Source organism: Stylophora pistillata, chromosome 2, assembly GCF_964205215.1.
Source record: "Stylophora pistillata chromosome 2, jaStyPist1.2, whole genome shotgun sequence".
NCBI lineage: Eukaryota > Metazoa > Cnidaria > Anthozoa > Scleractinia > Pocilloporidae > Stylophora > Stylophora pistillata.
The window spans coordinates 37564410-37578381 of NC_142520.1; the positions used below are offsets into that span (position 1 = coordinate 37564410).

The 13972-nt window shown below is 38.3% G+C and overlaps 1 protein-coding gene across 1 annotated transcript; it reads left to right on the forward strand.

The window, feature by feature from the left end:
- The first annotated feature begins 110 nt into the window (after window positions 1-110).
- LOC111329424 (DNA polymerase beta) lies at window positions 111-13970 on the forward strand. The gene is made up of 15 exons (XM_022934131.2): window positions 111-325; window positions 433-490; window positions 2355-2421; window positions 3035-3109; window positions 5059-5117; window positions 5348-5397; window positions 5878-5929; window positions 6627-6681; window positions 7544-7616; window positions 8858-8934; window positions 9377-9463; window positions 10578-10633; window positions 11657-11779; window positions 12077-12093; window positions 12651-13970. Exons 1-15 carry the CDS (start codon window positions 265-267, stop codon window positions 12743-12745), a joined length of 1005 nt encoding a protein of 334 aa, XP_022789866.2. The 5' UTR covers window positions 111-264; the 3' UTR covers window positions 12746-13970.
- Window positions 13971-13972: the final 2 nt, after the last annotated feature.

The following is a 13972-nucleotide window of genomic DNA, read 5'->3' on the forward strand; positions in this document are numbered from 1 at the left end:
AAGAAGCGCTCCAGGAGTTAATCTTCGTCACGGAGGGGTGAATTTTTTATTCATAGTGAGACTATTATTAATCTGTAAGTCTTAATAAAATTTTTCAAAGAGAGATCAACCCAGAACAGAGGTACATAGAATATTCATTTCGTGACAGACAACGATTTGAAATCGGACCCAAGCTCTTCGCGGGATTTTCAAAAACAAAAAATGGCGACCTCCTCTGAAGGTTGAAGTGAGTTGTCTAAAAATTTTACCATTTTGTTAACAAAAATGAGTAAACGAAAAGCGCCTGAACAGAACCCAAACAGTGATTTTTGCGATTTCCTTACCGGTGAGTAGTTTCTATCGTCTAAATTTAAAATAGTTTGGTGTAGATATTAGACTTGGCGCCAACAGGCCAACAAAATATTGAAAACAAATTTGCGGTTTCTCATGAAGAGCTTGCAGAATACGAAAAGAACGTGTCAAGACAAATACACAAGCATAATGCATACAGGTGGGTATACGGGAAGTTATAATTTTTTTTAATATCTGTTTTTTATCTTTTTTTTTTAGTTGTGGGGTATATGAATTTTGGAAGTTTGCTCTAGGGATATTGCATTATTGTTTCTCTTAACAGAGTGTAAATAAGCCTGACTAAAGCTGATATTAGCATGTAGTTTTGTAGCATGAATATATTAATTCAATGCAGTGTTATATATAAATATGTAAAATCAATTATTAAATCTGTCTGATGAGTGTGTAAGCACGAAACTCCAAATAACAGAAACCATGTGTCATCTTGTTTGATCGCCATGTAAGGTATGTAATAGGCCGTGAACAGAGACGGCAGACAACGAGAATAAAAGCACGTGTAGTTTAATGGCGAACTGAAACAGAAGATCAAAACAAGCCTGTCAAGACTGACGGGTAACATGCGTGACGTGTGACAGGCAACAGTATCGGCTAGTTCCTCACATAAATTCAGTGTTATAAATATAGAAGTTTAATGTTATAAATATGTTAATTCAATGTTTTAAGGTGGCAAACAAAGTCTTTGGTATTATACTATGCCATCTACACAAGTTGTGCATTCATAGTGTTTTCTAATGTGGGACTTTTCTTGCTTCAAACATGAATGAGTATTGAGACAAGACAAGACAAGCTTTGTTTTTTTTTTAAAGACCGAAAGTTATTCAGCAACTCAATGGTCTAATTTCCCATACTCCTGTATGGTATGATTAATTCTATTTTAAACATGAACTGCAGTTACGTATGGCACGATCCTCGCAGTAGATAGCGCTATTTAAGCAATAGAGAAAATCAGACCTGAAGGATCGTGCCATACGTATCTAATACCACAGTTCAAAATATATGAACTTCATATATTTCATTGTATCTGATGAACTGCAGTTGTTAATTAAAACTGGAATGCTAGACTGGTCCAGGTCTTAGTGACTTTGGCTCGATCTATTCTAAGAATGACAGGGGTCGCCAAGCAATATTTTAAATAGGGCCTCATTTGAACTTCAATATAATTGCTATTTATTAAGCAACTGATGAATAGCATGTGCAAATTATTGATATTAGGCTTGGTTCAAGCCAATACAATTAATTTGTCCTAGTTGAATGCAGGACTCACTACCTCATCCCAATGTGGCTTGGTAGTTCTGTAGGTTATGGCACATTATTTTGTGCAAGAGTGTGAGTTTGAATCCCATGAAAGTTTGGAATATTTTAAGACTTCTTTAAATGGCATAAATATTTGTGTAAATATTTGATTGTCTCCAATAGTGGGTCAAATATTTGAAATAACCACATAAGGATGTTTTATGTTTTGTTTAATTTTTTGTCCATATCTAGTATATTTATAAATGACCTATTTTTCCTGTATGGGAATGCCCTCAAGCTTTAACGTTATGACTGACTAATTATTTGTTTTTAGGAAGTATGAGAGGAAAAGTTTGATAAAAGGTTTACATAGTTCTTGTAGGGGTTTTTCAAACAGATCAGGTGCTGAAAAATACATTTTAACATTTTTGCTCCATATCAAAGCCATTCTGAAGAGAAAATTAATGGCCCTGAGGCAGCAGATAATGATAGTCCATCCTTTCAAATTTCAAATACCTTTTTTATTCTTTATTTTATTCTTCATACTTGGTTATTTGATAAACTAAGCTTCAATTTTGATTTGTCTATTGGTTGTGACTTGGCTCATAAAAAGCTTTTCTGGTGTCTCAGGGAGAGATTCAGGAAATTTTTTATTGGGGGGGGGGGGACGAGGACAAAAAAAACTACCTTTTGATTAACCCATATCTGATTATTAACCTTTTCCCCCTCTTCACTTCTGTCAGTATCAATTTATGAATATCTTTATCCAGGAAAGCTGCATCAGTATTAGCAAAGCACCCGACTCGAATAAAAAATGGACAGGAGGCACGTAAATTGGTAAGCTGCAGGTTTTTGTTTGTCAGTTTCTGAAAACCAAAAATATGAAAAAATACATCCATTCAGTTAAAGAAAATTGAGCTCTGTCAAAAAGGTTTTTAAGCATGTGTTTTCAATTGATAACTGCTACACCCAACACATGAAACTTAGCAAGAGTTAAGGACTGATTGAGAAAAGACAGTCATCATCTTTGAATTGAGTGTCCATTTAAATGTAATTCAGGAGTACTGGATTGGTTTTGCTTTATGTTGCTCAGTGTAATTGGCTTAGAAAATGTCGTCATGGCACCTCCTCAACCAATCAGATGCAAAAGTTATTTCACACAATTGTCAACCTGGCCAATTGTATTTTTACTGTGCTCCAGTTATTCACCTTTTTCTTTATTACTTTGAGTTCTCCTTGGCTCATTTTAATATTTTCCCGTGCCTCTTTTTGGCTGTTGTGATTACTTTCAGTTGGATTTGTTTTATTATGAATAATTTTCAATCAATCTTTTCTCTATTATCAATAGTTATTGCATCATCCAATTAAAAATGAGCAATTAGGGTTATTAAATTTAGTCTTTATATTATCTTTTCATTGATGTGCTTTCTGTATACTTGCAACACACCAGCCTGGGATTGGAGATAAGATTGGGAAAAAGATAGATGAGTTTATCAAAACAGGAAAGTTGGAAAAACTTGAAAAGGTAATAATATTACGCACCATGCAATTGATCTATTCTTCTGGTTTTAAAAGTCCTATTCAACAGGTGACAAGTATTCACTGCAGGTTGACTCTACCACCCTGTCTCCCTCCCCTCTCTCCCTCCCCTCTCTCCCTCCCCTTTCTCCCTCCCCTCTCTCCCACCTCCTCTCCCTCCCCTCTCTCCTCTCTCTCCCTCCTCTCCCTCCCCTCTTTCTCCCTCCCCTCTTTCTCCCTCCTCTCTCTCCCTCCTCTCTCTCCCTCCTCTCCCTCCCCTCTCTCCTCTCTCTCCCTCCTCTCCCTCCCCTCTCTCCTCTCCCTCCCTTCTCTCCCTCCCTCTCCCTCTCTATCCCTCCCCTCCCTCCTGTCCATCCACTCTATCCCTCCCCTCTCTCCCACCTCCTCTCCCTTCCCCCTTTCTCACTCCTCCCTTTCTCCCTCTCTCCCTCCCCTCTCTTCCTCTCCCTTCCCTCTCTTCTACCCTCTCTACCACCCTCCTCTCCCACCTCCCCCTCCCACCCCCCTCACCCCCTTTCTCCCCCTCCCTCACCCTTTCTCCCACCCCACTGTCTCCCACCCCTGTTTACCACTTCCCTCCCCCACCCCTATCTTCCACCCAGACCTTTTCTTAATAATAATAATAATAATAATAATTTATTTCTTATATAGCACTACTTACAATAACAGATCAATAGCGCTTTACAACTGATATCTCTAAATATTAAAATCTCATCTAATTAAAAAATAAATAGATAAATAAATAATAATTACATATTACAGTTAAATTGGCTATATAGGATTCATAATTTATCTTCTATTAAAAGGTTTGCCTAAAAAGAAAAGTCTTAATTGAATTCTTAAAAATTTCTACAGATCGAATATTGCGTAGTTGCAATGGAAGCTCATTCCATAGATGTGGTGCAGCTGCCTGAAATGCACGTTTACCCAAGGTTGCCATCATTTTGCCTCTAGGTGGCTCTAATAAAATACCCGAGTTAGATCTAAGATTGTACAAGGACTTGCGTTTGATAACTAAAAGATTGCTAATATTTGCGGGTGCGAGGCCATGGATGACTTTAAAAGTTAATAATAGGATCTTAAAGTGTATACGCGCTAGTACTGGTAACCAGTGTAACTCATAGAGTACTGGAGTAATGTGAGAATACTTCCTGATATCCATAATTAGTCTGGCGGCAGCATTTTGCACGCGTTGTAACTTAGCTATTTGCTCTTTGGGAAGGCCATACAATAAAGCATTACAGTAATCTAACCTACTCGAGATGAATGCGTGTACCAAAGTGAGTAAGCTGTCTCTCGATAAATACTTCTTAATGCGTCTAATATTATGCAAGTAGAAAAAACCCTCCTTACATATATTAGTAATATGGTGGCGCATATTCAGGTTTGGATCAAGCCAGCTCCCAAGGTTCTTAACTTGGTGGCTAGATTTTATCTCTGAACCACCTACTTTAATATTCATAGCCTGTAATTTGTTAAGTTGCTGGCGCGTTCCAATAATAATAAACTCAGTCTTGTCATCATTAAGAAGGAGTCTATCATGGATCAGCCAGCGCCTGATCTTCTCGATACAACATTCCATCGCACGGATTGCATCTTCCTGGGATGTGTTACTGATAGGTTTGAAACTCAGATAAATCTGTGTGTCGTCGGCATAGCAATGCACGTGTGGAAGTTGATCTTCAACCACTCTGAATAGCTTGGATACATAGATTAGAAACAGCAGGGGGCCCAGACATGACCCTTGTGGGACACCACACTCCAGGCTAAAGCGCTCTGAAAGAGATCCGTCGATGGAGACTCGCTGGCCTCTTTTTGCCAGATACGACCTGAACCATTCCAACGCCAATCCGCATATCCCAAGCTCCTCAGGTTCAGACAAAGCTGTCACTTTAATTGATTTTTATCATTTTGACAAAACTGATTGTTTTTCAGATCAGAGCAGATGACACTACAAAAGCCATACAGGAGCTGACAAGAGTGTCTGGTATTGGGTAAGTCACAGTACTGTAACTGTTTCTGTAAAACATTATTGCTGGCTAGAGAAGTTAGATCAGTTTTAAAGTTTAACTTATTTTAGGAATGTAACTTGTGATTTTCAATTAATGTAAATACAACACTGAGCTCATGTTTTACATTTTAAATAAAGTTTTGGTTCACAGAAGGGAACTCAACAAAACTGCATGCAGTGAATTCAAGATAACATTTTGTTTTTCTTCTGCAGGCCTGCTGTGGCACGCAAGCTTGTAGAAGATGGAGTAGCAACAGTAGAAGGTAGCTTGAGCTTAATTGAAGTAGGGTGACTGATACAACTGCAGTGTGCTAGGCTGACGTGTAGCATCTGCCAGTGCTTAATGATCAATCAGAAATGACATAGTCAGATCTATCATGCATTGCCATGTCCTAATGTCGGTCAATTTTATTAAAGCAATTAGTTTGAAGTATGTGCAGTCGTAAGGGAAGGTAAACGTAACCACAAATAATAACAGAGGTCAGTAAGCTGAATAGCTATTTTCAGATTTCATGAAAAACTCATATTTTTCTGAATAAAAATAGCCTCGATTCTGTATAGACAGATATGTAACGAATGATTTTGAATTTGGATTGGCCTAAGGAAGAATGGGGGAACTCCTTCATCAATAATTCAACTTTGAGAGTTTTTGTCATGTATACTTAATTGATTGCATGGTTTTAGAAACTACCACACTTTGTGGTGTACAGTTTATACTGTTCCATTACTTTTTTTTCTTTTAGGTCTGAAAAAGGTTCAAGAACGTCTTAATCACCATCAGAAGATTGGACTCAAGTAGGTAACATGTGAACTGAAGTTAATACTCAATAAACAAAGTTATAAAAAGGCTGGTTAATTAACTACTACACAAGTCATGTGATGGTGATGTTGCTACAGGGCTGGACACTAATGGTAGCCAACCAGCCACAGACTAATAGAAACTCAGTTTTGGCTAATGGTTTTCGATTTCCACTTGCCAGTTTGGTTAGTAAACAAACTGAAATTGTTGTAACATCTAAGATGTCACTAGTCACTTGGCTAGTAAGTTGAAAAGTTAGTTTCGAGTCCTGTTGTTAGTCTCGGTGACTATAAGATGAGTTAGGAAAATCAATTTTCTCAAACATACCAAAGTTACTAGCCAATCTTCCCTAATAAGTTATTCTGTTTAGAATGTTCTTTTCCTATTTTGGTTATTTCTGAGGGTTCTGTTATTGTGGAACATAGCTCCCTGTGGGCAACTTTTTGAAAGAAGTGTGATAAACATGACATTGTTTCTTATTCATAAGTGCCAGAATGTATAAATGAGAAATTGCTCTGACTGATTTTGAATTGCACCTTTCGGAGAGTCACTTCTCCTGAGGGTGTTACTACCTTTGGAGAATTTCTGCTTTCAATTTTGTAAACTGTAATCATATACGTTCACTTAGTTCAGAGGTTGTTAACTTCAATATTGGAACCTTGCGATGAGAAATTTTTCTATTTTTGAAATTAGATATCTTGAGCAATTTGAGAAGCGTATACCAAGGGATGAGATGCTGCAACTTCAGGTGAATACATAATGGATGACAGATCTGAAATGATTGAGAAAACCTGATGTTAGATTTTACTAGTTCCTTAAAAGAACGTGTTAGCTTAGACCTTGTAATTGTAAGCCATCCTTATAATAATGTTTTTTTTTTTCACTTGTAGTCTTGTGACCATTTCCTCAAACTCTCCGTATTTTAGCCAAAATCTGCATTTCATATACTTAGTTCATTATTCGGCTGGCAGTGCCTGTGGGCATTGTGAAGCAAATTCCTATGATTTTTTTGATTGGCTACCCGCGCCCGCGCGGGCAAAATGGGCCCATCTTGTCCGCTCGAGGTTGCCCGCTTTCATCCCGTATAAGAAAAAAAAAATGTCGAGTGGACTTACAGAGTTCATAGTTTTTGGACGTTGTCGGCTATGGAGTTGCAAAAAGCGACAGAAGACAATTAAAAACAAAAACAAAAAAAGAAAGAAGAAAAAAAGAAAAGGAAACGTAAATGACTCCCGTGGGTTTTCACGCTACAAACACAGTTGGCTTTATTTCCCGCCTCTCGAAATGTACAAGTCATTTTTGATTCTTACTAAAGTTACATCTTTTTGCTATATATAAATCCCTTATTGACCAAGCTTGTTCGGTTAATATGGCTGGATATAAGCCTTGTTAATTTTTTGCGTTTTTATAGACCTCTACTTCGTCTCGGTCCATAAAAACGTAAATCAAACGAGAACTCGGTCATCTTGACCTCACGCTCAATCAATAATGTACACTTACTGATTTTTCTATCCTTTTCATGTACCTGTTTGTTTTTAAAGTGTGAGTCTTCTTTCCTACCGATGCATTCCACATCTAGTAATTTTTCTTAAACTTATCTTGCCTCTCAGGAAATAATCTTAAAGAAGATAGAGAAGTTTAACAAGGATGTAATCCCAACAGTTTGTGGAAGTTTTAGGAGAGGTGATTACATTGAGAAAATTAAAGAAAATGCTATCAGTTTCGAGAAAAAGGATAAAATTATTCCACATCCTTTGGAGCTATTGAAAGTGAATACATGTCACATACTTAATAGAGAGAGAGATGTAGCACTGTGTTTACGTGAAAGAGCAAACGTCAGCTTGTCCTTTCACGTTTCACGTAAAATAGCGCGAACCTTGCTGCTTTAACTTTGTTTGAGCTCACTTCATGGTGGAATTTAAGGCGCCCTTGTATGAGGGTCCCCTATATACCCCTCTGTTAAACTAAGTTACGTAAAAAGTATTTGGCCTTTTTCACGCATCACGAATAATATCCACAACTCATTCACGTTCACGCGAAATTAAAGACAATCACGTTGAATTGATATATTTTTTTCCAGTCTTGAGCAGTCTCACGCGACAAAAGAGGATGTGATGTCTTGCCTTATTTGTTCAAGAACCATTAATGGTCTGTTTTCTGACTTGTATCGATCCACATCTCCTGTCAAAACCCTAACCACGGCCGTTCGAGAACAATACGTTCATTTTCATGACAATAAAATAGTCGGAAATTCATCACGCAAAGCAAAATAGTTTACGAATCACGTTTATTAATTCACGGGTCTCGTTTAAGAGAAAAAATTCGTTCACGTGAACATGAAAAGATCTTATCATCTTAAATCGTGATTCACGAATAAAGAAAAAGTCAAATCACGATTCACGAGAAAAAAAAATGGCTCAATCACGCTTCACGTAAAAAATACAGAAGACCCTCTTGTATGACTTACAAGGAATAGTTTTAGGGTCCTTTTCCCAGCGATTAACTTCTATTCTGTGAGATAAAAAGTGAAGAAAATCTCAGGTATACTGCAAAAGCGAAACAGGTTACTTTCGCGTAGAAACGGCAAAGCGCAACCGGCAAACGTGAAAAAGTGGCGGGAAAAAGCAAATCCACGTGGTAACTCTTGCCGTTTACGTCTCACGTAAACACGGTGCTAAACATCTCTCTATTAAGTGCAGGAACACGTGAATAACCAAGAATCGTTTGACTTTAGTTTTGCTCCTTAATTGTTGACAGGGTGGTTACAAGTTGCCTATTTCAGCTGACCTAGAGCGAAGCGAGGAAAAATCTGCGCAATTTCATTTGGTTTTTGGCCCTCAAAGGAATTGGTGATCTCAAAACAAACCCGTTTGCTACTTCACTGGAGCAACCAAGCTCTCCTATTTTCTAATTTGCAATTTCAGGTGCTTCTTCTAGTGGCGACATTGACGTATTAGTGACACACCCTTCGTTTGTGTCTACAGATACTGACTTTGACAAGGTGAGAGATTTCTATAGTGAAGGGAGCGTCTCCTTTTTGGTTCGAAATATGACTGGTGTAACCTTATATGCGACACCGTAACCAAACTGTAGAATATCGTAGTTGCACATCTTCGAACGAAGTGGTTCTTCGCCCGATGATTCTACATCGAATTGGAATTATTAAGTCAATTTTAGAAAGATTGGGTTGCACATGTTATCATTGTCAATTTCTCACATACTTTTTCTTAGCAGCCATGAAAATTATGTGGTTTCTGAACCATAATTCTCCTTCGAACTCATAGTGGTCCGTATTTAACGCCAAGTTTGGATCTAACCTTGGCCAATGCGCCAACAATTCTCCCATTTCAGAGTTCCATTATAATTTTGATTCTCAGTAACAGACTTAACTTTCTTTATGTGCATCATGAAATTAATGTGTTTTCTTAATTTTCCGATTGTAGAAGGCTCTTATGCGTGGTATTGTTGACACGCTGACAAAAGCAGGGTTTGTGACGGATTCAATATCCCTCGGTGATACTAAGTTTATGGTAGGGATTTCACTCTACGTGTATTGTATCAAACAAAATCGAGTTTTTTGTAAGTAGATTAAGCAAGGTGGCGACTTTTGAGCTCGGTTAAGAAAAATAGAGAAAGATGTTTTTCGTCTTGTCACGAGCGTGGGGACAAAGAAGAAATTCTGAGTCCCCATGAGGAATCAAAGCTCAGATCTTCGGATTCTGCGCTTCAGTATGAGTAAGGCCCATTACGAAGTTCCTGTGTGACACGCATTCTGCATACTGTTAGGATCGGTAATGTCGATAGCGTCATGTTTTGAAAGTAGATTAAGAAAGATGGTAAGTTTTGGGGATTCAGAATTTTTCCTTTGTCCCACACTCATGACAAGACGAAAAGCATCTTTCTCTATTTCTCTACTGAGTTCAAAACATCTTTCTTAAGTTTGATGTTATTGCCCCTTGAGCAATCATCCGCAATCAATCTTATATAAATGATGAATTTTTAATAGAGTCCATCCAAAGCCCTTCGTTACCTCTTCCTGTTTTTCTTTAATCCCTTTTCTCCCCGTTCATTTGTGTTTCCACTCCTTTCTTCTTCCTTTTCTCTGTTTTTCTGGCCGTTCATCAGTTGTTAGTGCCTCGATGCTTTCGTGCCTTCGCCTATTGGTGGTGCCTTCGTCAATTCCCCGATTCGTCGTCCAATCCCTTCGTTTCTTCGAGCCTTCAAGCCTTTTGTGCCTTTATGCTTAGGTGTCTTTGTACCTTCCAGCCCTTCACCCCTTCAAAAACTCCACTTTCTTTAGTTGATTACTGATTGTTCAACAAATCTGCACTTTACGATAAACCCTTCGACGGAAGAACTTACCTTGGAAAATAATGTTAATTGACGGGTCACCCTAAAGAGTTTTAAAGCTGACATTTCGAGCGTTAGCACTTCGTCAGAGCTCTTCCACGTTCGCTCTGACGAAGGGCCAACGCTCGAAACGTCAGCTTTGAAACTCTACGGTGGCCAATTTACTTTATCAACTCAGTTGATAAAACCAAAGTGACCTCGTTACTCCCACCGACGCAGCACCACAGTTTCCTTAGCAACTTATCCCCTTTACCTCGGTAGACCATTTTCACTGATGAACCATTACTTTGATAGGGGGTCTGTATTCTACCGAAATCAGAAGAACCATTACATAGAAGGATCGATATCAGGTAGGGAAACGTCTGTCTCAGGATTTTCAATAAGATTTATATAGGCGTAAAGAAATTTACTCGCACGAGAAGAAGATGATAATTAAGATTTCCTATCAGGGAACATCGAAATTACATAGGTTGTAGAGACCCAATGTCTCTACTCGGTTATCAAGGACAACCAAACTCTTGACATGCGTTGAATTGTATCGTTGTTTCATTCAAACTAACAAATAATTAACTAACAAACAATTTATCCAATGAACAAAAGAACGATTCAAAGTTTTCCGTACCCAGATAACGGAAAAAGTAAATAAACTAAGGGAAAACAAAATACAAACGTGCCATGTGCTTTTCTCATCAAACTCCTCAAACTCCTCAAACTCAACAACAAAGAAAAAAGGAAAAACAGTCAATGAGGTCAGCGGCTAAATGTATCTAAGTCGTCACATAGTGTCCATTTAAAACTAACATAGGTCGTTAGTATAAAAAAAAGAAATTTCAGTTTCTGGATAAAGCGTTCTTGGTACCTTTCAAAAAATCAACATTTAGTTTTGTATGAAGGCTATACTCGCAGTAATGAACCCTACTTATGTAGTTGTGGAAATGAGGCCTGAAAAAAATTCATACCCCACTCAAACGAATATAAAACAGTTATTAAGTAACCTTAATTGGGGTGTGTCAACACGAGCCGTATGCGACCCTCTTTATTATACCTTCATTAACAAAACTGATAGGAATGATACATCAACGGAATGAAAACTCGGAAATGTAAAAAATAAAGCAAGAAAAACTACCCTACAAAACAATCTAAACTATGTTCGTATATGCAAAAACCTACTTCTAAGAGAAACTGACAATCTCTAGTCACTGGGTGTTTACTTTTGAGGGCGTAGGGACGGTCATAAGACGCGAATGAATATAAATGACAACAGCTCGAATTTATAGCCTACCGCTAATGAAGCAATTATAACAACATACTATGCAACACCCCAAAGAAAGGGTTACGTTACCCATGATAAATACATTTATTAACTATAACAGGTTAATCCCTAATGATCAGTACTTCTGTGGGATTTTGTACTTCACTGGCAGTGACGAATTTAACAGAAGAATGCGACACGAAGCGCTAGAGAAAGGTTTCACTCTAAATGAATATTCTATAAGGTTAGTTTCTCATGATATCGTTTTAACAGATACATGACGAAAGTGTTTTTTGAAGCAGGCAGTAAAATGAAGCAGATCGCGTAGGTGACAAGTAACTTCTATTGCAAGAAAAACAATGACACTTTATTCTTGTATTTTACCCCGTATCGCATCATGTACGTTGTTCAAAGGATAGCCTACGTGTAGCCTTACCCTTCCCCCCGAGGAGAAACAAACCGTTCCCTCCCGTTTCTCCTTGGGGGGAGGGTACGGCTACACGTAGGCTATTCAAAGGATCCATTTTTTCTTCCATTCCAGGCCACTGGGAAGTACAGGTAAGTTGCTGTCTTTTTTTGTGTGGTGGTTTTAAGAAGAGTAATGATAAGAGTAACCTTGACAACCGTGTTTCGCTTAAGAACGAGTGCCCGTCCGCGATCAAAAGCGGAACGGTGCTACCACCCTACCGGCAATTCTTACGATCCTTCGGTGTTAGTCTTTGCTGTGGTGGCTGGTGTCACAAGATGTACTATTATTGCTTTGAGCATCTGGTAGAGATCAAATTTTGAGGCGCGACAGAGACACGGCTCGTGGCGGTAAGCTTGCCTTGCTCCGATTGGAAATGTTCTGGTTGGACTCCTGGGCTGGGGTCATCGAGCGAGACTTTAAAAATACTTAGACTGTGTTCACACTTAGCGGCCGAGCGTTAGAGCCAGGGCATCGGCACAAAATGTTGCTGTGTTCACACATAGGTAACCCAATACAGCAGTGCCGGTTGAGTGCCCGCGTACAGTGCTAAAGGTATCGACACCTGCGTGTTGAAGTCGCCTTGTACTATACTTTGGCAACATTAAAATGAAACAACTCCCACTCAAAGTTTGTCATTGCCGTTTAGGTGTACCGGGCGAACCGATTCCAGTTTCAAGCGAAGAAGAGATATTTGAAATTATTGGCATGGATTACAAAGAACCGTCTGAGAGAAATCTTTGAGGAAAAATTGCCTCTCAAAAGCCATCGATAATTTTTCTAAAGCCTTTACTGTATGCATCTTGTACAACCCACGTTGAATGACTCGTTAACGAACATTCTTCTCGCTTTGAGGTTATCAATCAGTTCTTTAAGCTCTATCAACTACATTGTACCAGGGTTTGAGGTCTGATGTTGGAAATAGGCAGCCTGGATTTATAAATATATACTTATTTAGACGGTGATATGTGTAAATTTGTAGTCACTGCTTTACTCTTATTCGTTACCAAATATGAAAACACTAGTGCTTGTCTCTAACATTTGTGATAGGGATGTTAGCGTTTAGCATGAAAATTTTGCGATATATTTAAATTGTACTACACGGTAAAGAAAAATGTCGAGTTACTGTACACTGTACTCAAAAAGAGATATTTCTCTAGATTCTATTACACCCTCGAACCTTCAATTTCTTTTAAAAGTAACGGCAAAACCACATGCAAAAAGTGTATTCTTACCCACCCCACCCACACTCCTGGGAGTTTGTAAGGTGAGGAATTTTGGTAGCGATTTGTTTTCTGATAATTTCAGTTTTTGTGTTTGTTTGTTTGTTTTCTTTTTTCGTATCATTTCTTTCCCGCAATCAAAGGCAATACGCTAGTACATTTCGCAGTTATAATTCGCTCCAATCTTAGTATCAGTGACATTATTTTTTTCTTCCCTTAATCAAGTTTAATATGCTCACATTTGAACTGCTTCGTATGATCGCTGCCAGAAGGAATAGCGAACGGTTGTCAATCAAAGTTTATCGCTCCAGCTGGTCGGGGTAACGTCATGAATTAGTTCCCTTCGAAGTTCAGCGGTAAGACCAGCGAAAACCCCAGTAAAGGTCGACAAAATATAGTTTATTTTCTCCTTCACACGTTCGTTTAACCTCGCATTTATGCTGTTATATGTATTCAACTTTAGTTTAGAGCCCGTTTTAACTCCCTTGATTTTCGTGCCAACGGTACAACCTTCCTGTGTTGATTAGAAAAGAAAGTCAGAGGATGAATTTAATTTACATATAAATATTTTTTTCACACCTCTATGTCAACAACACTTAGGAGAACTCTTTGCTCTTGTCTATTTTGCGAACCAAAGCGTTCACAAATGGCTTTTTAAAGGAGGTGTTTTCAATAGCTGTATTTGCTTTTGTAGCCTTGAAATGTTTGCGCAAACGGTAATAAAATTGTGCAAACGTTTTCAGGGATT